The sequence below is a fragment of the Festucalex cinctus genome, chromosome 7 (genome assembly GCF_051991245.1).
Source record: "Festucalex cinctus isolate MCC-2025b chromosome 7, RoL_Fcin_1.0, whole genome shotgun sequence".
Lineage (NCBI taxonomy): Eukaryota > Metazoa > Chordata > Actinopteri > Syngnathiformes > Syngnathidae > Festucalex > Festucalex cinctus.
In genome coordinates, this window is record NC_135417.1 from 12339198 (window position 1) to 12364839 (window position 25642).

A 25642-nucleotide genomic window follows, 5' to 3' on the forward strand; every position below is an offset into this window, starting at 1 on the left:
CAGCCTGTTAGTTATTGGATGTCATTAGTGTATATAATGTTGTGGCTGGGTAATTATAAATATATATGTCATTATCGATCAGACATTAATTATTTTATCAGTTATTTTCAAGACCTCTGCTTTGCATTTGCATGTTCATCATGAGAATTTGTGTTTATGCATCTTGACTGTATGCTGGAACTTTTGTGACTTTTTTTTGCAGTTCTCTTGGTTGAGCATCTCGGAGTATATTTTCATTACGTCCATTTTTTCTCATAATCAGTGATGAATTGTGAATTATGCGTGCCTTGTAGTTGTCTTACTGTGTGTTGTTGCTCCAACAGTTGCGTTCTGGAGGGTCCCAGATACTTGAAGGTTGCATTGCTGAGATTCCAAACATCTCCAGTCTGGATATCTCCGACAATAGTGAGGCACCGCCTTCTTTCTTTGCTGACTTTTCAATGTTCGCCAAGGGATATATATTTTTTTTTTTCCTGACATTTTTTTGTTTTGTTTGTGTGCATTTCCAGGCCTGGACTCTGATCTCTCAACTCTGTTGATATGGTTGGCGAAAAACCGATCAATAAGACATTTGTCTCTGGGCAAGAATTTCAACAACATCAAGTCTAAGTAAGATTACGAGCTTGCGCTTTATACGGCTTGACACATAAAATATCGGGTACTCGTGATGGATGATGCAACCAGCAGCATGTTGTTGTTGCTCTTGTAAAATACTGTCTTCGATTGTTTTTCAAATATGGGCTCTGCTCTTGTCGTCTATCTGATTCAGAAACCTTGCCCCGGTGTTGGACAGTCTGGTTCACATGATCCAGGAGGAAGAGTCGGTGAGTTTTTCATTTCCTTAGTTGTCTGGGTCTGAAAGGCTTTCACATAATTTAGGTTGCATCAGGATCTGATTTGTGTAATGTGGACTGCTGATTGTTATGTAAACGGAAGTCACCTTTATCGATCAGCTGATCACTTACTGCCTTAACTCTCACTCCTCCGCTATCTCACTCCATGATGGGCGCTCGTACTCGTTTGTCTCCCGTACGAGTCGCGTTAACGGTAAAGCGGTGAGTGGGGGGATTGCTTGCGTGCGTGCGGGTGTGTCATTAGGGACAGGAGACTCGCGTGTGGAATCTGGTGAGCTGAGTGTGAACGTAGCGCGGTCAAAATTGATGGAAGAGAAATGAAGCTTGATTGAAGGCAACATTTCAAATGCAACGTTCACTTATGTAGATCGAGGGGAAGTGACAGATGCGACAAAGCAAAGGGGACAAAAAAAAAAAAGTTCAAATCATACGGAAATATGAGATATGTAAACAGAAAATTATATAACATTAGGACAGTATGTGTTTTTTATATTGATTTACGTGTCAAATGTTGCCATGTAATAAAGTCTTTATGATTAATATAAACAAACAATCTGAACAATACAGACGCAAAGCAATATTTTTCGAATGTACATTAATAAAACATAAAGCGTAAGCATCACATTCATTTTGTGAGTGATTCTAATTGTTCTATTTAAAGTGTTGAGTAGACTTACAATGACGAGTTTCCCATCTGCAATCACACATTAGCGGAAATAATTGATATAGCCCAGCGTGAAGCTGCTGTTGCAACAATCCATCTTTGAAAGAATGGTTAGTCACTCTCTAATTTGGCCATTTATTTATTTTTCAATTTTTTTATACATTTTCTCATTTCCCCAGATTAATGAAACAGGGTAATGATTTCTTCATTTCAGTGATTAATAAGTGAATTTTCTCTATGTCCAGAGGGGAGAAATTGAGTGACGATACTGTCAACATCGATTTTGCTAGCTTGGTTGCTACTGCTACTTTCCTTGTTTGCATATTTTAATTTTTCAAAGGAGTTAAAACCAGGATGCAAAGCCCACTGATTTTTTTTCTTCTTCTTCAAGATTTAAGTGGGTCACCGTCGGTGCTTTGTTGTTACCCAGCATGCAGCATGCATGAGTCAGACAGGCCACCTTGCTTGGCTGCCCTGCAGCCATCTGTGTCTGACTGAGAGGCAAGATTGTGAAACACTTTGGACCAAAAGCATTATAAAAATGCCATCATTTACAACACGGGACGACTAATGAGACTCGTGGCGGGTTAAATTTTCATGCATAATGTCGGCTGTAAACGATTCGCCCCTGCACTTTTCTTTCTTTCAAGAAGGCATGAAATCATCATTTTACGCCTTTGTTGTAATTGTGTCTCGACTGGTCAAAGCGCTACATTACTATCACGAAATGAGTTTTGACAAGCACGCAAGCTTCATTTAAGATGTTTTATTTATTGTGCGTTTGCTGGCAAATGCAAGTTGACAGCTTTGCTTTCTTCCGCAGCCGCTCACGTCTTTGTCTCTGGCCGACTCGCGACTGAAGAGCGATCTGACCATCGTTCTGAACGCGCTCGGCAGCAACACGTCGCTAACCAGGCTCGACATCGGCGGCAACGCGATGGGCGACATGGGCGCCAAGATGCTGGCAAAGGCCTTGCAGATTAACTCGAAACTCAGGTGCCCGCCGCAGGAGAGCAAATGTGACCATTTTGGGCCGTTTGTGTCACACTTTGCACTTGTCTTTCCAGGACGGTGATCTGGGACAAAAACAATACTGGTCCTCAGGGTCTGCAGGACGTAGCAACGGCTCTGGAGAAGTATGCATCAATATGCAGCCATTTTCTTTTTACTCTTTGACCGCCAAAAACTTTTAATGATGTATGCTAAAATCCTAATGATGCCGCCATAAACGTTAATTGATGTTTACTCTGTTTTTTTCCCCCCCCCCACAATGGACAGTGCAATGTCTTGTGCAGCACTGCCTGCTCAATGGGTTGTGGAATCAAAAACACCCACTAACTATGGCCAGTAGATGGCAGCATTGTATCTCTTTTCAATGGGCTCACGATATGAAATTACAATGAAACACGACTGATATGATGAAATTGAACGTTTTCCTTTGTCACATTAAATTTAATTCACAGAGCGTCAATAAAAATAGTGTCACTCAATTACCTATTTTTGAATGCTGATTGCTAAAGAACAGAATAAGGTAGAAACATACTTTTGTTTATGTTTATGTAGTCATAGCGTTACAATATTTTGTTTGTCTTGAAAGACGAGTGAAAATGCTCAAAATCGGCTGGCACTATTGGGGTTGTTTTTTGGATAATATTTGGCAGTCAAAGAGTTAAATATGCGGAGCAGAAAATGTCTCGGTGGCGATGGAATTCTTCAGGGTTTACATTTTTGGACTGAATTCATCCATCGACTTCTTTTGCCGTCATCAGCCTTTTTCTCTCCTTATCAGCCTTCTGACGATTCGTCTCCCTCGCTTCTATCAAGCTATTTCATATTTGAAATAACAGTTTTCACCCCCCCCCCCCGTTTCTCTGTGTGCATATTTTGTTATAAAAAGTCTTTACTTGACATTACATTTGTGTCAAATATTCCAAAATATTCACTACGGTATACTTCATAGGTGTTTCAAAAGTTAAATTAATAAACGCCCTACTAAGGGATCAAATTTATAAATATTCTATATTTTATTAAATGATATGAATAAAAGTTTAACTGTTTGGCTGTCACACTTGACACTACTTTGATTCAATCCGGTGTGCAGATTGTCACACTTTGATTAAATCCAGTGGGGAGAAGTGTCATGAATGATTAAACCAAGTCACACTTGTTTTTGGGGAAAAAAAAGAAAAAAGTAAGCCCCGTTTAAGATGATTTGAACCATTCTTTTTGCAACTATATAATGCATACCTTCAATGTTTTTTTTTTTTTAATGTTTTGTTTTGGGTGCCCTCATGTGAATTGAGTTCAGATTTATTTACACATGCCCCCACTAATGTTAGTGTTCCAATGATTACGTGTAGCAAATACTTTCTGTAGCGAATCCGTAAGCTTCTGGCCGGATATTTGACCACTCGACTGAATAGACTTGATTTAAATTGCTTGTTTTTCCTGTAGAGGTGATCAGAAATATCCATTAATGTGTTGCAATATTCCTCTCCCCAATCCTTTTTACATTTGATGTGTTTTATATGTTTTAATTGCCAGTATGTTGAATTTTGTCATTTCAAAAGGCGGATGAAACTGTTGTTGTGTCTTTGCGACTTGATTTGATGTGTTTTCATTTTCTTGCTTATTGAAATGCATAAAAAAAAAAGTTCTGTGGGACACATTATGGTTCTCAGTAACTCAATAATTAAAGCCTTCCCATAATTGCTATTAATGACAAAAAAAAATCTTTGGGGCCAGCACATTCTGATTTATAAAAATGTGTGGAGTAATTTAACTTGTTTCCTTCTACGCTCGTGCGCTTGATAGCCGTGTCCAATTTCCTCTCTCTGTGTCATTTCAATTTTGTCTCTCTGGTTGTGTGCCCCCAATAGGAACTTCACTATCCGTTTCATGCCCATCCCCATCATCGATGCCTCTCAGGCTCTGAAAGCCAGTCCAGAGAAGACGGAGGACGCCTTGCTCAAGGTATCGTAACGAGCTCCATTAGTGCCATCAGTCGCAATCTGTCGTGTACATTTTGAGTCATGTTTGCACAAACCAGAAAACGAGAAGCAGTGTAATCATGGGGATAACTGGATTTCAATAGGCAGGGAAACATTAACTCATTTGCTCCCAATAACGTGTAAATACGTTTTTTTTTAATGTTCTAAGTGTCCCAAAGACGTATTTATACATGTTTTTGTTTTTTTATGCTAGAGCATACAGAAGGCTTTGATGCAGCATCTCAGCTGCAAAGAACGGTTGCAGAAATGGTAGTTATTACACAAACGGCCAGCAGGTGGCAGCAGAGCAAAGGAGATCAACCAGGGCCATGTAGAAAAAAAAGCTCAATTAATTAGAATTTTGAATAGATTTGTGAAAACTGATGAAACTTAGCTCTCTTCTGATGCTAATTGCTGCAAAATTGAAACAGATAGAAACATACTTTTTTTTTTCCTGATGAAAGAAGAGACTTTAATCTTTCTTTTGATAGGTTCCATGCTTTTATAGCAATTGGACACAATATTTTGTGGGCCTTGCAAAATCAGTCCAAATCCAGTCAAACAGCCGGGAGCCAACGGGATTGCGCAATGTGAAAATGGCGGCGAGTGAATGAGTTAAATACAGCATCACGGACATTATGTGTGATTCTGTTTCCCACTCAGATTGAAAACTACTTGTATAGAAACCATGAAACCAGGAAATATCAACAAGAGCAAGCCTACCGCCTTCAACAGGGCATCGTAACCACGACGACGCAGCAGGTTTCGAAACACACTCACCACCTCTCATTTGATTTAATTGTTCGAATTATGCATTCTATAACAGGCAACAATGTGATTGCCATTTTACAGCTTAAAGTGAATCCATGATTCCGGTTTCTGTTGTGTAGATGATGGACAGGATTTGCGTGAAGGTGCAGGACCACCTGAACTCTCTGAGGAATTCTGAGACGGACGTCATCCTCGAAGATGTCAGGTCTGCTGAAAGCCTCATCAAAGATGCCAGGAACTCTAAAACGGTGAGAAACGAGATCGTTGATGTGCCGTCTGTGATGCGATGATTTCATTCCAAATGAATCTGTGGGGCGTCTCAAGCAAGTTTTTGCTTTTTGGTTGCATTATACAATTAACCATGTTAATTTTTCCCCGCTTTTGCATGTCTTCACAGCTCCTTCCTCACCTCTACCACCTGGGCTCCGCCTCTCGAGAGGAGGTGCACCGCGCTTCAGTCGGCCCCATTCAGGAGAAATTGGAGTCGATGGCGGGCGAGGTGACTTTCGTCATGGATCAACAGTTGCAGGTATGCGCGACGACACGCCCAGGCAACGTATCCATTTGGATGCAGTGTCATGCAATTGAAGGACTCGTTGCTACATTCATAGAAGAAAACCATGGCAGTGGCGCCACCTATTGACCATATTAAAAAAACAACTATTCATAGATTTTGTGTAATGAAAAGAACTTGATATTGCTGCTGTATTGAATCACTTTGTAGCTAACGATGTCTACATGCACATCGCTTAATTTGTTAAGAGTTAATTATTTCAAATGAAATCTTACAGAGCCTGTTGGAGTCGATGATGGACACAGCCGAGTCTCTGTGCCCTCACGTGATGAAAAGGAGTAATCTGCGTTCAGACCTGGTGAAGGCAAGTTCAACCAAGATGGTCGTCCCCAAGAGTTTTGTCACCAAAACTCTCCTGGATCAGTCTGGTATTGACATCATCAATAAGATCAGGCAAGTGCCTTTATTATTATATGATACAAGATGAGGTCAGACATTGATTATTATTTTTTATTTTCTCTTCAGTGAGGTTAAACTGAGTCTTGCCTCCTTCCTGTCCGATCGTATCGTTGATGAGATCTTAGAGGCGCTTTCCACTTCACAACACACTCTGGTGCGAAAATCCTAATCCTAATCCATAATAGCTCATCACCCCTTTTTTTTTTTTTTTTTTTTTTATTTCTGCTGATTTCACCCCTGACCTCTCTCAGGCAGACCACCTGGTGCGGAGAGGGCGACCCTTGCTGCAGCAAGAGTCGGTCGACATGGACGTTCCCGAGGAGAAGATTCCCAAACGGGCGTCCAATGAGATCCCGGAGGGCGAGCGACTGGATGAATTGGAGTCATGCATGGTACGGGAAAGGGCCAAATCCAATTGAGATTTTGTGTTTCAAATTCTTCTTTTGTCGTCGTTCATATGACTGAATGAAAGGAGAAGATAAGTTACAGGTTTCTTGTCCCTTTCTCATCCTCTGTCATGTGTTTTGCCTTTCTCCTGTTTTTAAAGCCTGCTCACTAAGCTCATTGTCATCATATGGCAACAGTTTCCCCCACAATTTGCCTTTTTCGGCTTTATTGTCTTTTTTTTTTTTTTTTCTTCAATTTCGTCTGTTCGTCCTCTTCTTGCTCCATGGAGACACTTTGCTGCACCAGTGTAAGTAATTGTGGTCCGTCCTTGACTCCTTGTCGTTCCTCACTGAACCTGCCTGCTCGATGGTCATCTGTAAAAAAAAAAAAAAAAAATGTAGTGTAAAAAGTGTTTTATGCCCGTCTTTAACCTTCATCTACAGCAGGGGTCTCAAACTTGCCGCAGGATGATATTTTGCGGGCCCCAATTTGACATCAAAGTTTAATATTACTGTGGTTCTCACTTTTTTTTTTTGGGTCTGTGTTTTGAGTATTTGTATTATTTTTAATTACTTATGGGCAACCATAGCTCAGGCTCATGACAGCTGTCGACGAAACGTCATTTTGAAGTGACATCTCGTGGAAGGAAATATATCCTGTCACCCCATACTAGTCAGGTCAAAATCTGCTGTGAAGAGAGAGGTTGTCGACAAAAAAACAAAAAAATACAGGAGATGTAATATTTTTTTTACACACAGGACGCCCCCGCAAGTCTCGAATGCACAATTAACTCATTCGCTCTCAGACAATTTCACATTTTGCAATCCGGTTCGCTGTTTTACTGGATTTGGACTGATTTTGCGAATCCCGCAGAATATTGTGTTCTATTGCTATAAAAACATGGAACCTATCAAAAGAAAGATTAAAGTCTCTTCTTTCATCAGGAAAAAAAGTGTACGTTTCTATCTGTTTCCGTTTTGCAGCAATTCGCATTAGAATATAGCGAAGTTGAATCAATTTTCACAAATCTTTTGTGAGTAATTGAGTTTTTTTTTTCAACATGGCCCTAGTTGATCTTACGTTGTTTGTAATAACGACCATTTCTGCAACCGTTCTTTGCAGCTCTAGCATATTTAAAACAACAACAACAAAAACGTATAAATACGTCTTTGGGACACTTGAAACATAAAAAAAAAAAGTTATTGGGAGCAAATGAGCTGTGCCGCTCAAGAAATAATCTGCAGAGTATGCCAGGGAGAAGAGGGAAAGGACTGGCTGCTGATCTTGTTCCCGTTTGAAAGGACCGATCACGAGTTATTAATAAAGATTGAAAACATCAGATCAGTTGCACTTTTTTGGTACGCGATCCAGACACTCAGTTGCACACAGGTGAAGTTTGAGACCCCTGATCTGCAATGTGCTGTGTTAAGTTCGATCGCAAGCTCCAATAATTCATTTGTATAGCACTCAAATACTATGTTGAAGCATCAGTATTTGAGGAGTGCATCCATCTGCCACATAAAACGCATCAGTTTATGTGTGAAGCGATGGAACTGCTTTACTTTTGGGGTCCAACTCAAACCTGCTTGTCAGCAATCCAATGAAATGACGACAGCGTACTGAAGCGGGGAAATAACAATAAGCTAATAGTACTGTCATATTAGTGTTGCTTTAACGGAAATCTGAATGCATCAGAAGGAAAATAAAGAATGTGCAGTAAATATCAGGTGGAGCTGTGAAGTTTGAAGCCGATTAGGTTGGAATCAACCGGCCGTTTTGTGTACTTCAAGTCACTTAATCTACTTAAAAAAAAGTAAACTCTTAACAGTTGACATAAATTCACACACAACTTATTTTGTATTTTGGACCCCAACTTTGGGAATTGTGCAAAGTCAACAGATAAGTTGCAGGATGCAAAATAAGTGCAAGAATAATTGCCTTCATCTAATCACCAATGAACGTTTCTTTTTTTTTTTTTAAACCAACAACTGGGAAAATGCATGCAATATACTGATATATTTATGTTATTGATATGTGTATGCAATATATTGGTAAAACGACTGGATTGTATTTTTCTTTGTTTTAGTACATTACTTGATGTTTGGAATGAATTCCTTCATACTTTGTTTGGTTTCTAATAAAAAAGCAATCCCAAGTTCCACAGTTACCAGAAGTATATAGAGGAAAACCATTGTTTGATGTTTAAAAAATATTAATAATGACAAAACATGATGTGTATGTGCTTCTCTTACAGATGACACCAAAGACAAAGAGGAAAAGCATCCATAGTAGAATGCTGAGACCCGTTTCTCGTGCCTTTGGTAAGATGAACGGAAAAGTGGGTTGAAATTGAACTCCGCCCTTTTATCGGAATAATACATGCAGTTTAACACATTCACTGCCAGCCCAGCAAAAATTCATTATTTGACGTCTTTTTCCGTCAATGGCAGTCAATGAGTTCAGATGAGATGTAACCAAAATTGACGGATTTTTAAGCAAAATTTGCCTTAAAAAAAGAAAAAAGGAAAAAAGGATGCTGCAATATAATCACAAAATATATTGGCACATTGTGTTGAACACATTCACTGCCAGCCCAGCAAAAATGCATTATTTGACGTCTTTTTCCGTCAATGGCAGTCAATGAGTTAAAAGGTTACCTTATATTTACAGGAAGTGAGAATCTTACGCCAATCTCATTAATCTAAATGTTGTATGTGTTGCACTATCACACTATCAACAGAGATGGAGTTTGACCTGGACAAGGCACTGGAGGACGTCCCAGTGCATGTGGAGGACACGCCGCCTCCGTCGCAAACTCCCCCAGTCGCCTCTCAGCACTTAACGAAAGCGGAGCAGCGCACGCCGGGAGGGATGTTGGAGCTTCCGTCCGAGGAGGAGAAGAAGCTGCAGCACTTTACCAAACTTCGACCCCGTCGAAACAAAAAAACGCAATCCAGCAAAATAGCGGTGAGTCGGCGTAATTTAAAGATCCGCTGTGATGCTTAATGTTTGATTGTTGTTGTTTTTCAAAGCAAATGAGCAGTGCCCCGCCTCAGGACGGGGAACAGAACGGCCTGATGGGAAGGGTGGATGAGGGCGTGGATGAATTCTTCTCCAAAAAAGTCACCAAGATGGATTCAAAGTAAGATATTTTCATACATTCTTCTTGCACATATTTTGGCTTTCTGCTCAAATGTTGGATGGTTCTCTGCTCAGACGTTCCATGAAGAGTTCAGAATCTCACGACGGAGAGAAGAAAAAGAGCAAAGGAGGCTTCCTCAACCTCATCAAACGCTCTTCCAAGTCGGATAAATCGGAAAAATTGGAGAAAAATCAGGTGACGCCGTCATCCTCGGCTACGTCGTCGAATTCCTTCGTGTCAGTTTCCAGCATCACTGAGGAACCCTCCTCGCCAAAGTCCACAGTCAAGAGTCCAACACCCGAGCCAAAGTCCAGGTACCGTCAATGTATGCATACTGAACACCTGTGCCTGTGACGTGAAAGAAAACAAAAACAAAGAACAGAGAACTACGTAGGTTTTTGTGCACAGGTCTCAGATTCATTTGCATTTTTAAAATTGTGTTTGTAACTCAACACTTGTTACTACTTGTTGATAAAGACTCATTTCACCTCATAAATTGGCATTCATAAGTTAACTCATTCACTCCCAAAGACGTGTAAAAACGTTTTTAATACTTTGTCATTCACTCCCAAAAACGTGTTTTTTTGTTCTTTTTTTGTTTTTTTTTGTTTTTTTTATGCAAGAGGTTCATGTCAGCATCTGACATGGAGAGGTGGCTTAAAGCAATTGTAGTAAACACAGCCATCACGTGGTAGCAGAGTATAAGAGATCAGCCAGGGCCATGTTGCGACCAGCTCTGTCAGTGTTTTCACCAGGAATGTGAATAGTGATGAAACTTAGCTATATTCTAATGCTAATGGCTGCAAAATGGAAACTGATACAAATATACTTTTTTTTTTTTTTTTTTTTTTCCTGATGAAAGAAGCTTGCAAAATCTGTCAAAAGGGAATTTCTTCAATGCAAATGGCTGGGAGTCAATGAGTTAACGATGATCATTTGAGTTGACCATATTATTGGGACTTGCTAAACTCTTCTGATGAAATTGAAGAATGACTTTTAGGCTACATTTTTCATTTTATTTTTTATTTTTTGAATGCGTCTCTTTGATCCGGCAGAGATTCGTCCACTCGTTCACAGCCCGCCGACTACAGCAGCGGCTCGGAACGCTCGGAGGAGCTGAGGACGCCCGACTCCATCGACGAGCCTTGGGAGGGCTCGGACGGCCGAGGGAGTCCGCAGGGAGGCCGGCGCTATCCTGGCATGCAGATGATGGGCGGCGGCCTCCTGGCGGAAATGAAGGCCAAGCAGGAGAGGAGAGCGCACAAGGTCAGTTGGGGTCATTCGAAATGGGAAGAAAAAAAAAGTGCAGAGGAGTTTTTTGTTTGTTGTGGTTTTGACGTTACAAATGACGCACTGCGCGTGAGTATGACATCAAGTGTGCGGCTACATTTCTGAATGAGCAACATAAACGTTGTGTGAAATGCTTTTCTGTTGGCGTGATGACAAATCCTTGCTGTTTGTTTGGGGATTTGCGCCCCCTTGAGAGTCAATAAGAGATGGTCACATGACACGATGGCAAGCTCAGTCTTGATTGTTTTATATGTATTGCACAAATTCTACTTTTACATATCATTGTTAGAAAAAAAAAAAAAATAATAATCATAAAAATGTGTGTTTTCCAGTCCTCCAGCCCTGACAGACCTGACAGCAATGCCACAGGTGATTCAACATGCTTACTTCTTATTCTATTCATAGATCTGCAAACTCAAAACAATTACAGGGTATTTGGAAAGTCACGTTACACTTTTATTAACTCATTCACTCGCCGCCATTTTCACATTTCGCAATCCCGTTGGCTCCGGGCTGTTTTACTGGATTTGGACTGATTTTGCAAGGCCCACAGAATATTGTGTTCTATTGCTATAAAAACATGGAACCTATCAAAAGAAAGATTAAAGTCTCTTCTTTCATCAGGAAAAAAAAGTATGTTTTTATCTGTTTCCGTTTTGCAGCAATTAGCATTAGAAGAGAGCTAAGTTTCATCAGTTTTCACAAATCTATTTCAAATTGTAAGTAATTGAGCTTTTTTTCTACATGGCCCTGGTTGATCTCCTTTGCTCTGCTGCCACCTGCTGGCCGTTTGTGTAATAACTACCATTTCTGCAACCGTTCTTTGCAGTTGAGAGGCTGCATCAAAGCCTTCTGTATGCTCGAGCATAAAAAACAAAACAAAACGTATAAAAACGTCTTTAGGACGCTTAGAACATTTAAAAAAAACGTATTTATACGTTATTGGGAGTAAATGAGTTAATAGTCATATTTCAGTGTAGAAAACACATTTGGAATATATGATGAAGTTAGCAGCAGATTGTGTAAAACGGTGCATGTGTTTGTACCGACTAACGTGGTTGTGGCTGCATTGTAGCAGAATTTGTCAATGTTCCAAAGTGTGTTTTTACAAACTGAACTATATAGCTTTTCCATGACTGTGACCATCTTTCCTCTTCAGGTTCTCCGGAGAAGAGCTCCGGCCGTGTTGAAACGAAGCCCGATCCCGCCCCTCGTCCTCGGGCTCCGTCCTCCTCGAGCCCAAAACCGGCCATGCCGCCGGGAACGAAGCCCGCCCTGTCGTCTCGGCCCTCCCTTCCTCAGAAGCCGCGGACCGGCAGCGGTCGGAGCATCGGTACCATCCAAGCCTCTTCGCGTCGCGAGTGCACTCGTGTGAGTAATATTTTGTTTTCCCTTAAATAGACGAGACGTCCGATGCCCCCAATGGCGGGCGTCCGTCTCCAAAATCGTCAGCTCTGCCGTCGCTGAAGAAGGTGATGGCAGAGAAAGACAAGGAGGGACACGACAGTCTGCAGCCGGCAGCTTCTGCGACTAAACACACTCAGGAAGGTGAGTCGCATCCGTGCACGCCGTCGACCGCTTGACGTGCCGCTCGTCTTTTTCTGTCTTCCCGAGTTAAGGAATCTGTTTTTAAAGATCCTATCACAGATGGAATATGACATTAATAACTCAAAAATAACAAAATACCATGCTGACACATACAGTAGTTGGGCTGAATTATATTAGCACCTTTTATTTATTTATTATTAGGATTATTATTATTATTGTTATTTGTTTGGTACAAAAGAAACATATGTTTCTATTTATTTTTAATTTGTCTCAATATTTTTAAGCTCATTTGCTCCCAATAACCTTTTTTTTTTAATGTTTCACGTGTCCCAAAGACGTATTTATATGTTTTTTGTTTGTTTTGTTTTTTTGTTTTTTAAAATATGCTAGAGCTGCAAAGAACGGTTGCAGAAATGGTCGTTATTACAAACAACGTAAGATCAACTAGGGCCATGTTGGAAAAAAAAACTCAATTACTCACAAAAGATTTGTGAAAATTGATTCAACTTTGCTATATTCTAATGTGAATTGCTGCAAAATGAAAACAGATAGAAACATACTTTTTTTTCTTGATGAAAGAAGAGACTTTAATCTTTCTTTTGATGGGTTCCATGTTTTTATAGCAATTGAACACAATATTCTGTGGGCCTTGTAAAATCAGTCAAAATCCAGTAAAACAGCCACGAGCGAACGGGATTGCGAAATGTGAAATTGGCGGCGAGCGAATGAGTTAAATGCTTCAACATTTTCTTGTTTTCTAAGTCAACTAATTTATTGATGTACATTGTCTACAAGGAGTACATGTGATTTTCAGAATTGTGTGTAAATTGCTTGTATTATAACTGGTTCTGGTACGTATATGAACTGAATAAGAAGTTTTAATGAAAATTTAAAGTGTTAAAATACAGTTAAAAAAAAAAAAAAAGCAGGCTTACATTACACAACTTTTTCACACCTTCACCAGTCTGTCATCTTCCATGATGATGAACGATGACACTTCATGTCTCACTCTGTCACGACTCAGGACGGAAAGTGTTTGTGTCCGAGGCCGGCCATCATCATCATCATCATCATCATCATCATCATCATCAGCGCAGCAACTCTGACGACCGCAAGGGCAAGGGACCGTCTCCAAATCCGGACAAGGACAAAACAGGCAAAAAAGCTTCCAATCCTGGGGAGGAAGCCGACAAAGAAATTATTTTAATATGAATTCGTCACATTGAACTCCAAAAAATGAACACGTGTTTTCATTTGAAAATGACTGAATGAGGAATAGTGTGCATTCATATGATGAAGTTGTACGCCGAGAGTACAAATAACTGTTTACAGTTAACATAGTAACCTGTTAATATGAATCGTCATACAAAAGTGGTGTTTTTCCCTGAATAATGATGAATGATGATGATGTCACCTACTAAACCAAACCTTCACTACGAGCTTCCTCCTTCCTACAGAAATATTGATTTCGACACTATCTGGTCATTGAAAGTGTTCCCGAGTCGATTAATCGTGTGAGCTGACCAATTCAAACCACCGAAGAGGCATAAACTTGCTTTCAGTGCAAAAGTAGGCGGAATCGAGGCTGTGAAACGATTTAGTCAGAATATCTCGCAGTCGCTTGTCTCCCGGGGACCACGCGGAAATACAAATAATAACAATTATCACTGTACTGTACTTGAAGTCTAATATAATGGCATTTTCCTTACTTGCAAACAATTTTTCTAAATCTTGTTGTGCTATAATTATTTTTTTTCTGAATACATTATGCAACTCCTTTTTTTTTTTTTTTTTTTCGAGCTGCGCATCTCAGCACACACAAATCACACTAATGTAGCTTCGCTGTACTGAACAATCTCCACCTCGCCGGTTGGTGGTTAACCTTTGAACCTTTTGCGATTTGCGCGCTAGGTACACTCGAGCTTTTAATCGGCAAAGGCTTCAGCACTGTTAACGAACAAGCGTTCACGCGCGCCGTGGATGGAACAAACGATAATCGTGTTCCCCTTTCACTTGTTGGGGGTCGTCTGTCTTTACGTGTTTTTGGAAATCAAGTCATGTGACTTTGTTTCATTCCGTTTCAAGCTAGTTTTTGGTAGCTGTTGTTGTGTTTGCATGCCACTTTTTTTTGGGGTCGTCGTCGTCCTTCGGACTTTTGAGTTTCGTGATGACGTCCATTTATGTAACAACATAAGAAACGTCAGGGCTGTCATCCTTCAAATAGACTTGAATGCAAAATGTAACATTTTCTCCAAAAAAAAAAAGTATCTTGTATTTTTTTAACTTGGTGCTTTTGCATTGCAGCACAGCACAAAACATCGAAAAGAGTGAAAAAAAAATGTTATTTTGTGCACACAGCCTGACTAGCGCCCCCTTTTGCCATTGCGTGCGCCGCAAAATGCGCCGACATCCAGTTTGGATTTTTTTTTTGCAAGCTTGCAGAAAAGTCCGAATAAGCCGACTGGGGTTGAAGCACGAGTTTCAGGTGAGGGCTACAAGAACTTTTGCAGTCTTGTTTGCAGAAATGGCTTCTTAACTCGAATCGTGCAAATAACCGTTTCTGTTGTAAATAATTTCACCGGCCTGATGCCAATTTAATTTATTGTCATTTTTTTTGCTCCAAAATATGTTAGGTCACAGGTGCACAAGTTTGCTGCAGCTGTCTGTGACTTTGACAAAAATAACAAGTAGACTCCTGACTGCATGATGTGCACTGGACTGTATGTACTGTATATATTATATTTGTCCTCCCAAGCCTACACGCGTATGTGGAATACATACACGTAATATGGACACTGTGATTTTTTTTTTTTTTGATTTTTTTTGTTGCACATGAAAACAGTTTGCTTGTAACGTTCAAAAATGACGTCCACAAAATTCTGTCTCACATGTACATTTTGTTTATAAAGCAAGTTGTCTTTGTATGCGTTTGGTATTAAATCTTAACATTTCTGTGATGATTAAAGATGCGAAAGTCTCACTTTAGTTCAAGACTTATTTACGCCTTTGTTTAGTTTTTGGGGATCATTGTGTTGCTTTTCAAACTGTTCTGCTGGTGTCCATGTGAAAATTAACGTTGATTAAAATCATTTTGCGGGCTTTGGAATGTGTTGCTTTTTTTTTTTTTTTTTTTCCCCACACATTAAAAGAACTTTCAACGGAACCTTTGAAAAAAATCGCAATTCTTGGTTGGCTGGCTTCACTTTTTCCCTTGGGAAATAATCATTCAGTCATTGTGAATTTGTTCAGAGACCTCATAAACTCAACAGCATAGGCAAGGTAAGTATCATTTTTCTTCATGAAATATTAGTACATATTTGTATGGATACGGATTTGTTGTCATGCATGCCAGCGTCTACCAAAATTCAAACAGAATTTGCTTCCCCCCCCCCCCCGCTTGTCGCTGAATCAGTGGTGGCGGGTGTTTGTGGATCTCACTCTGCTTCATCTCGCCTTCCTTCGTTCATTCCTTTAGTCTTTCATCTGGTCTCTCGAGTTCTCCATAATTTATTGGAATTTAGATATGTGTGGGCTTGATGAAAGATTCTAGTTTTGAAACTGGGTGGTAGTAGGTGGTGTCACTTTGGAGCTGGATTTCACTTTGTTTCATCTTTCTGTCCTTTGATCCTTCCTCTGGTCTCCGGACAACTTCACAACTCTGGGTAAGGTGAAGGTTTTGGGATTTTTAACAGGTTTGTTTCAGGTAAATTATAGAGCAGAGAGAGCGATGATGATGACATGTCGACTCAGGAAGGCTGTCGAATTTTGTATTTTTATTTTTATTTTTATTTTTTGGGGGGGTGGGGGGGGGGGGGGGTCTAGGTTTCATAAGTTTGTATTTTAAAATAATAAAACCACTATTAAAAATGAATGTATGAGTACATTTTAACTTTTCTGTTTATTATTATTTCAATGTATGATTACTTTTGTCAGATTTGAAGTTAATTCTGTGACCACTTGCCCTCCTTTCATGAGCAGATGTGTGCCACTGTGCTTTTTGTGCTTTTCAAATGCATAACCACCAGATGGCATTAACAACCCATTCGAAGCGCGTCTTGTGCGGTTCCCCACATGCAAGAAGGGGCGTGGCCTCCGCCCAGAACATTCATCATTCAAGCAAGACTTCATCAAAGACAAGCAAGCTCTCGCGGCAGGCGACTTTCGGTGTCAAGCGTCACGATGGACAGCGCCTTTGACAAGCTGGACGCCGCCGGTTTCTTGGAAATCTGGCAGCATTTTGATGCAGATGGTAAGACTGAGTCACATATTTTCATCTCCAAACAGCTGTTCAAGAGGATTTCTTTTTTAAATCTTTGAATTTGAACAGACAGCAGGTTGGTATGTTGTTATTATGGAGTGCAGTCATATAGATGCAAAGATAAAGTGCAAAGTAGTAATACTTGACTTTTTTTTTTTTTTTTTTTTTATTTGTAATTAAAAAGAAAAGAGCAAAGTGCTGATTTGTTTTGTTCAGACAATGGCTACATTGAGGGCAAGGAGCTGGATGAGTTCTTCCGTCATATGATGAAGAAACTGGGGCCAAAGGTCAGTCCGCTTCACATTCTCAACTCATCTGGTCAGCTTGTCCGCTTCAAGTCGCGTTTCATCACTCATCATTGATGCATGACTCAGCATTGAATTAGAAATGCTCTACAAATGGAATCTCATATTCAGGTTTGTGATGTGACTTTTTACATTTGCAGTCATAACGAAGTTGTACGGGTGTGAGTGACTTGCTCACAAATGGCTTCGTATGAAACAAACAAGACCGCACGTCTCCTCGTCTCGTCTTCCTTGTTTGTGAAAGCCACAAGCATAAAGTGCACCGTTTTTTTTTGTTTTTTTTGTGGCCTCTGATAAACGCAAACCTCGTGTTGGACGAGTCCGTACGGGACACATGCAGGACACTTCAATAGGCACAGCTGCATCATCTAAGAAACACATTTTTGATTCCAAACTGATGTGTTGTGGGAATTTTTCCAATTTGATCATTTAGAATCATCAAAATTATATTTGTAAAAAAAAGATGAAATATTTTGTTCTGACGTTAATCTTCATTTGGGTTTCAAGTGCAATGAACTACTGAAAAAAAAAAAAAAAAAAAAAACTACTTTTTGCCATGCACATCCCCAATACAGTAGCCAAATATTAAAATTAGACCTACTTCTAATAAAAAAATAATAAAACCTCTGACAGTGACGATCAAAAGTGAAAATTGCACATATTGTTATGGCCCATATTATTCACTGTGCCACTCATTTTTAGGAACAAAATTGAAATGTGTCCCCGTCGAACGCAAAGGCCGATTTTATTCTGTGTGATGGGAAAAGTTTGCCTAGCAACAACAAATGTTTCCTGACATAAGAATGATGCTGAAGACAAACATTGATTGGTCTTTCTCTTAAATGGATCTGACGCCGGCTTGCTCCTCTGCAGTCTCCACTTGGAAACTCATCTTTAGTCATATAACATGTTTCCATAGTTACCGGTACTTGAGTCAGATGTTTTTCAAAAAAGAAAGAAAAGAAAAAAAAAAAAGCTAACTTGCAATGTTGGTATTTTTATTTTATCTATAGTTCTTTTATAGTTTTGTTTTTATTTTATTTATCTCCATTAGCTGCACAATGTGAGTCAGCCGCCAATGTCACTACACTTTTTTTCCCCTAATATGTGAAAAAGAAACATTGAGGAGAAAATTGCATCCTTGAGACTGTAGCACCAAAAAAATAAAAAATAAAAAAATCAATAATTGTACCTTTTAGTGGTATTTTGCTTGCCACCTCCTGAAGTAAGACATTCATAGTTCATCTGAGGCCACCAAATCATTTGATATCTGAAAAGGACAACAAATCATCCAAAGTGGAAAATAAATAAAGATATTATAATTTCCTGAATATATAATGTTCTATGATAGAAATGATTGTCAATTAAGTTTTGTGATTATGACCACTGAAATGTTCTCTCCACACCTAGACATGGTTATTGGATTGTGACATATATTTATTTATAATCAGTGCACCTGTCATATTTGTAGGAACGCTGTCTAGCTGTACAAGTTATTGAGACATTTGTCAACAACAAACTAGCAAAATAAATCGTTTAAAGAGGAGAAGCCTTTGGTCAAAATGTGACATCGATATGACTATTCATCTTTAATTGTTTTCTTTTTTCATGAGGATGCTCACAATGCTTAGCTAACCATGTTATGCTAACAATGCTATGCTAACATAACTCGGTATGTGCAAGTTCGCGAAGGCACATATTATTCACTATGTTTGGTTTCTATTTCAACGTATTTTGTGAATCGCATTCATGTGGTGTCGTGAAAAGACTTTTGTGTGACGCGGAAAATAATTTACAAAGCCTCGAGCCTCAATGCGAAGATTGCTCAAATGAACGCTGATGTGCAGGAGAAAGCGACTGAAGAGCGCGTCCAAAGGCTGAAGCAGAGGTTCATGTCCGCCTACGACGTCTCCGCTGATGGCAAACTTCAGATCCAGGAGGTACTCCATCATCATCATCATCATCATCATCATCATCAGTGTGTGACTTTGTTGTTATTGTTTACAACGGGTTAAGTATCTCTACTAGCATTCAACAGCGCACGAACAAACATGGCTCAAAACACACAACTGCCCAATATTATTGTGACCGATTATAACGCTCACTCGAAAGCATTCATAGCACGTTTTTGTCTGGCAATAATCCCCACTGCCGCTCTCCTTTTCCACTGCTGCATTTGGACTTCTGTCTTTGATTGAATTCATGTTTCCATGACAAAGACACCGTCCTAATTCTGTTAAGTCGCCATTAGAAAGGGAAACTCACTGACCGGCTGACAGCGAGGCGCTGTCAAGTACCGGTCAAATCTCTCGTCAATTCTCCAAGGGAGCCTTTTTTTTATTTTATTTTTTTTCTTCCATTTTAATTGAATGTCCACTTGACTGACAACGGAGATTTAAAGTCACGGTTTGAAGATGACAATGTCTCGCAGGCTCCACTTGAACGCGTAATTCAGTTGGTGGAAGATGCAGAAGAACCAGTCAAACATGCCTTCTTTTGTTGGCTGTATTTGAAGCAATACACGCCCTGGAATGTTCTCGCTTTACTTGATTTGCTTGTGGACACACGTTGGTCGAAAGGCTAGCGGAAGCATTGACCACATTTCCTGCCTCATTTCTAATATTTGTTCTGTTGAATTGTACGACTTTATTCCCAGAATTACACTCTCTTCATTTCGTAGCATTTCTGTGGGTTGAACTTGCTTTTATTGTGGATGTTGGAAGTTTTTTCTTCTTTTTTTTGTTTTTTTGTTGGGGCGTCCAATCAGCTTCATCTTCTCTGTGTTGCCAGGAGTGTCGAAGGTGGATGAAAATTTCTGTTTAGTGACGAGGCCTACATATATATTTTTTTTTTTAAGCGATTCATCAAGGTAAATTCCACAAAATTTATTAGGTTACTTGTGAGATCATCTGTACATTGATTACAATATGGCATAGTCTTGTTTTTTGAAAGTTCAAAATATATTATTATTATTATTATTATTATTATTTATAGATTTTTGGACAGTCAGGGAGAGTTTGTACATTTAAACAATTTCCAAACATTGTGGAACACTTAAGTTATGACATACAAAATAAAAAGAAGTGGTCCCAATATGGACCCCTGTGGGACTCCACGTTTAATAATTCTATTTGATGATGTGTGATCTTTGACTGGTTCCCTTCCATGTCGGTAGCTGCTGAACCAATGCAATACCTGTGATGTCATAATTCTGCAGCTTCCTAATTAGATTTTGATTGTATCAAAACCTTTTTGACAGGTCAAAAAAATACAAAACTCCAACTTTGCAATCACTGAATTGACTCTTTCTACAGAGTTGTATCGTCACCGCACAGTTGGTTCAATTGTACCTAATGTATTGACCTGGCTAGGTCAAGTAAATCCCCAATGCTATTTTCCTGGTTCCTTTCTGCACAACTGAACAGTTGATGCAGAATTGGGAAGGAAGCGAGCAGGGCACTCGCGGAGCTGCTGCATCCTCTGTGACAGGCCGTGTGTTAAAAGTGTGCATTTGGCACCCATGATGGTGCATTGCGTTTGTTTCCGAGTCAAGCGCGAGCTGCAGTGTGGTGGAGACCATTTCCGTGAGATTGATGCCTGCGGCCGAGTTTTAATCTACTAATGGACATGCAGTAATGTTATTAAAGGACAGACGGGAGGAACGAGAGGATGGCCAGTCGGTCCAAACCAGCATTTCTATTCCCTTGCTGGTGTCTACACTCCCAATCCAATAATTATCTGTGGAGGAGGAGAAGAGCTGACTTTATTTTTCCATCAACTCATGTTTACTGCGTTGAAACATTCTCATTCAAATATCTGAACATTGACATTATTTGGTAGTGTAGAGGGGAGAAAAAAGAAGATGACTTAATTGTTGATGTTGTTTTCCAGCTGGCTAACATGATCCTACCGGAGACGGAGAACTTCCTGTTGATCTTCCACAGGGAAGCCCCACTTGACAACAGCGTCGACTTCATGCAGGTGAAGCCACTCGCTATTACGCTCATCGAGTTTGCCATCATTTGGAGTTATACTCTAACCTTGAACCCCTTTTCACCCTTCTCATCCTCCCGAATGGATCCGGATGCCATCGGTCCACGTGGTGGCGCCCTCTGCAGATCTGGAGGAAATACGACGTGGACTGCAGCGGCTACATTTCAGCTCAGGAGTTGAAGGTAACGCACAAAAAAAACAAAAAAAAAGCGGAAATATTTCTTTGTGAAATAAACGGAATATAAAAGTTTCAGCTGCTCCTTCCTTCCACATTCATGTCAACATGAAAGCTTGGACTGACTTAAAAAGCTCATTTGGAATATTATCATTGTGTGTAAAAACATATGGAGGACCAAAACTGCCAAAATGATAAATAAATAAATAAATACCTAAAAGTAAAATTAAAAATGGAAATGAAAAATATAATTCAAAAATTAAATACAAAAGATAAATAGAAATAGAAATAAAAACAAATATATATGCACACACACAATGATTTAGGACCGCCCCCTCAGTTGAATAATATTTCAACCTCAGAGTGTCTGCAGCATGAAATAAATAAATGTGAGAGCAAAGTGTTTTTATTTATTAATTAATTATATTTATATATTATTTGTATTTATTTCAACATTATTTTTTATTTTTATTTTTTTTAATCTCGTGTTTTTTATTTGTGTTTATTTTTACTTTGATTTATTTATTTAGGGACATATATACCTATATACAGTTGTATTTATTTCATTTATATATATATTTTTTGTATTAATTTTTTTTATTATTTTTTATAGCAATTTTTTATTTACACTTTTAGTCATTTATTTATTTTTAAATTTCGGCAGGTTTTTTTTTTGTTTTTTTTTTGTAAGAGAAAATTTTGGCAGTTTTGGTCCTCTGTAAAAACATACCTAGTAGATATAATGGATGTTTTTTTTTTTTTTTTTTTTTTTTTTAGGCTTTCCTGAAAGACCTGTTCCAACAGCATGGTCGTAAAGTGTCACCTGACAAGCTGGAGGAATACACGGACACAATGGTATGATTCACGCCTCCCGTCCAACTCAATTATTTCAGCTCAGCCTTAACAGACGGAGAAGCTTCTTATTACCACATCATACAAAAAAAAAAAAAACACTTTCAAATCCTTTTTTGTGCCACAGATGAAAATCTTTGACAAGAACAAGGATGGCCGTTTGGATCTCAGCGACTTGGCCAGGTATGTAATTAAAAAAAAAAAAAAAAAAAAATCAAGTAAAGAAAGCATGACTCATGTGAAGTGTTTGCTGCCATAGCAACCTACTCACAATTTTTGAACACAGTCTAATAAGATCCAATACAAATCTGCCTTCAAAAATATCACCAAACTCAAATTTTATTGACCAAGTATGTCGAAACACAAAATGAATTTTTCTTCACAGTCACAACCCGACCAAGAAACATGAAAAATAACAACACAGAGTGGGAAGCCTGACGGTTCACTCATTAGTGTCCTGAATTTCTTAGATGGGGAAAAAATAAGTAATAAACAATAAATCTATTTTGTGTTCTGTTTTTCTAATATATTGACTTTAGAGGTGCTCAGCCCCAATCAAAATTAGAACTGCAACTTTTGAATTGCTTTTATCGTCTCCGTATTGTAGTGTGACGTAGGCGGACTACGTCTTCCTTTTGTGTATTTTTGATTGATCAGAATGTCAACGATCGGACACATCTGGAAGTCTTTTGAAAAAGATCCATAATTTGAATACATACGCTTGCAAACCAAACACAAACAATCTCTCTGCAATGCATTCTGGGACTGATTGGCCTCTTTAGAAAAATGGTTTGCTCTTGTATGTATGCTAATATTTTTGAGTCATAATGTTGTATTTTGCTCTTTTATTGGATCTTTTAGATTGTGCAAATGTTGTAACTTGTATTTATCTGATTTTATACTGGTGTGTTATGACAATATTTTCCTCCAATAGGATCTTGGCTTTAGAAGACAATTTTCTGCTGCAGTTCGACTTGGGCGTACGTGTCACATTTTGTACAATCAAACTTTTGAACATGGCACTAAATTCACTTTTTCCCCATTCGAAGCATTCCAGCAACTTGTCTACGTTTTTGTTTGTTTGTTGTTTAGGCCGGCAGTAAAGCGGAACGGAAACGAGATTTTGACAAGATTTTTAATCATTATGACATCGTAAGTACGATTATGTTTCTAATATGTTAGTGTCGATAACATTTAGAATGCATCATAAAAAGCTTCCGGCAACATTTGCTGCATGACTGCACGGCCACAAGATGAGTTTCCATTTATCTCTTTTTATTGATACTTGCATCCTCCCCTTTACTTATTCATGTGTTCCATTTTAAAATGTAAAAGTGAATGCGCGGTCAGCCGCGGTGCTCATTCGACGTCTCGCAGCCAAAGCTCGTTAATGAAATAAAACACTCATTTGGTTGACAATTCACTCTTTGGCATAACAAGATCATTTTCTGTCTGACGGGCTTCTTTTATTCTTGTGCACTAAAATCAGAACTTAAGCAATAACTACAAGTCTTAATCATTTAAAAAAAAATCTAAGCTGTAGTACTCTTTGGTAAAGTACTTCCCAAAAAATACCCTATTTTATTACCATAATTAAATTATATAGAATGTAAATAATTGACCGATTTGGCCATTCCTCGTGCTGTGTAGTCCTTGGCCACTAGGGGGCAGTATAATGCAAATATACAGTAAAATGAGTTTTACGTTGTTCCACCATTTGTGTTTCTATTTGTGTATAACTACCGTAACATTTATTTTAGGTTCATCAGTCCTTATATGGCATTTTGCATTGTGTATTAGCATTAAGCTAGCAGGCTATTGCAAGGCAATGTGATGCGGTTTGGTTCAATATGTGAGGTGTTATTTTTCACTGCAGTATTTCCTTCATAAGATAAAATTGTTTTTCAAATTGAATCAAAAGTTCCGCGTCACTCACACAGATGACTTGCTTGGTGAAAGGAATTTAAACAAATGCTGTACCACAAAATATAATATCTAACTTCCTTGTTTGAGTTGGATACGATTTGGCCTGACAAACAAGTATATTCAAATGAGTCAATTAAATCTGTTTGAATGAAATAGTCAAAATGTCTAATATGTGCTGTATACTACAGTACAGAGGCAATGTGTTTGTTTTTTATGACCCCCCCTTAGAACAAGACAGGCGCATTGGAAGGCGCCGAGGTGGACGGCTTTGTCAAAGATATGATGGAACTGGCCAGGGTAAGATCACGTCAGAGCAGCCACACTTCATTTTCTCTTTCAATCAACTTCAAAAAAAAAACCGAAGCTTGAAAAATGATTTTTTTTTTTTCTCTCAGTAATGAAAATAAATCATGTTCACATTGTCTCATCCATCTAAAACGACACATTTTTCCCTTCCTCAGCCCAACCTGACGGGTCCCGATCTGGACAAGCTGCGAGCAATTTTGTTGCGTCACTGCGACGTCAACAAGGACGGCAAGATTCAGAAAAACGAGCTCTCGCTGTGCCTCGGGGTGAAGCCTTAACGGGATCGTCCCGGTTTTCATCGCAAGACTTTCAAAGCATGAATGTCATCTATGTGAAGCAGAGACCAATCGTGTGTGATCGACACCAATCATTGAATGGTCGCTTTGACATGACCATGATGAAAAGAACACATTGTGAAACTGTGTCATAAAAAGTACTGTGCATGTTACTGCTTGTGGTCAAAAGTAACATTTGTGCCGTGGAATTCATTGTCATGCACGTGCGTATTTTTCTTTTCCTTTATTGGGGAAAAAAAAATGAAGGTGCTTCATAAGAGAGTAAAGAATGAATTTGCTGTATCGGTTGCTATGGCACATGGTAACCAGTTTTTATTAGTTTTGTGTTCTTTGTTACTGTCATGTCCATCAGTTAGTGCATACAATAAAAGCATTAAACTATCAAACAATATTGACACAGTCATTCATTTCACAAATCAAGTATCATTTAAAATATTTTCTCAGGGTTGAGGGCTTTGGTGGCAAAAAAGATGGAGGGCCTAAGTGCAGGGGGAAAAGGAGTGCAAGTCTTGGCAAGGGGCAGTGTAACACATAATTGACAATATATTAAAAGATGAGATTCACAGTTGCCCACTGAACGATCCCTTTCGAGAGATCACACATTAACATGGTGAGCAAGCGGCGGACATGTTTGCCCAGACGTGCTTTCGTCACTAAAAGGATCTAATGGGGTGCACCGAAACGCTTGAGTGCCCGCAGAATTGCACCTGTGACGTATGTGGGGGAAGATACTTTTCATGGGAAATATAATGTAGGATCCATTCTTCTAATCTACCACGTGGGGATCATTTGTAGACAATAGCAGGCCAGAGAAAAGCAAGTTTAACTATCAAAAACAGACGTATTGCGTATTGTCTGTTTGTGTACAGATGGTGTCTAATTGTCGACGTGTGTGTACAGTGAGCGCGAAAC

At 39.1% G+C, this 25642-nt stretch overlaps 2 protein-coding genes and 1 long non-coding RNA gene across 4 annotated transcripts in view; 2 read left to right on the top strand and 1 right to left on the bottom strand.

Annotated features, from left to right (window-relative positions):
• The window catches only part of LOC144021812 (F-actin-uncapping protein LRRC16A-like), a 60181-nt gene extending 44463 nt beyond the window's left edge, over window positions 1-15718 (top strand). The window contains exons 18-39 of the mRNA XM_077525982.1: window positions 324-405; window positions 510-609; window positions 770-824; window positions 2342-2514; window positions 2586-2654; window positions 4398-4491; window positions 5172-5270; window positions 5399-5527; window positions 5677-5808; window positions 6071-6246; window positions 6319-6406; window positions 6504-6644; window positions 6929-6946; window positions 8894-8960; window positions 9380-9606; window positions 9672-9781; window positions 9856-10095; window positions 10837-11047; window positions 11404-11440; window positions 12231-12404; window positions 12473-12619; window positions 13644-15718. Of these exons, the coding sequence (XP_077382108.1) occupies window positions 324-405; window positions 510-609; window positions 770-824; window positions 2342-2514; window positions 2586-2654; window positions 4398-4491; window positions 5172-5270; window positions 5399-5527; window positions 5677-5808; window positions 6071-6246; window positions 6319-6406; window positions 6504-6644; window positions 6929-6946; window positions 8894-8960; window positions 9380-9606; window positions 9672-9781; window positions 9856-10095; window positions 10837-11047; window positions 11404-11440; window positions 12231-12404; window positions 12473-12619; window positions 13644-13831 (2757 nt within the window). The 3' untranslated portion in view covers window positions 13832-15718. The remainder of the gene's footprint in view (window positions 1-323; window positions 406-509; window positions 610-769; window positions 825-2341; window positions 2515-2585; window positions 2655-4397; window positions 4492-5171; window positions 5271-5398; window positions 5528-5676; window positions 5809-6070; window positions 6247-6318; window positions 6407-6503; window positions 6645-6928; window positions 6947-8893; window positions 8961-9379; window positions 9607-9671; window positions 9782-9855; window positions 10096-10836; window positions 11048-11403; window positions 11441-12230; window positions 12405-12472; window positions 12620-13643) is intronic.
• LOC144021814 (uncharacterized) lies at window positions 9578-19459 on the bottom strand. Of its 2 annotated transcripts, none has more exons than XR_013284186.1 (4): window positions 18991-19459; window positions 18375-18452; window positions 13575-13793; window positions 9578-10129 (listed from the first exon to the last, which is right to left on the bottom strand). It is a non-coding gene; the product is annotated as an uncharacterized LOC144021814 (long non-coding RNA). The 2 variants fall into 2 exon arrangements; XR_013284185.1 differs by having other exon boundaries at window positions 18979-19459.
• Window positions 16724-25119, top strand: scgn (secretagogin, EF-hand calcium binding protein). The gene is made up of 11 exons (XM_077525981.1): window positions 16724-16868; window positions 17094-17164; window positions 19030-19122; window positions 21074-21163; window positions 21301-21357; window positions 22128-22205; window positions 22330-22385; window positions 23137-23182; window positions 23295-23354; window positions 24357-24425; window positions 24590-25119. Exons 1-11 carry the CDS (start codon window positions 16799-16801, stop codon window positions 24710-24712), a joined length of 813 nt encoding a protein of 270 aa, XP_077382107.1. The 5' UTR covers window positions 16724-16798; the 3' UTR covers window positions 24713-25119.
• Window positions 25120-25642: the final 523 nt, after the last annotated feature.

Coding starts and splice junctions, on each gene's coding strand:
- scgn (XM_077525981.1), top strand. CDS start 16,799: ATGGACAGCGCCTTTGACAAGCTGGACGCCGCCGGTTTCTTGGAAATC. Junction 16,869..17,093: donor GCAGCATTTTGATGCAGATG/GTAAGACTGAGT, acceptor TGTTTTGTTCAG/ACAATGGCTACATTGAGGGC. Junction 21,164..21,300: donor ACAGCGTCGACTTCATGCAG/GTGAAGCCACTC, acceptor CGCCCTCTGCAG/ATCTGGAGGAAATACGACGT.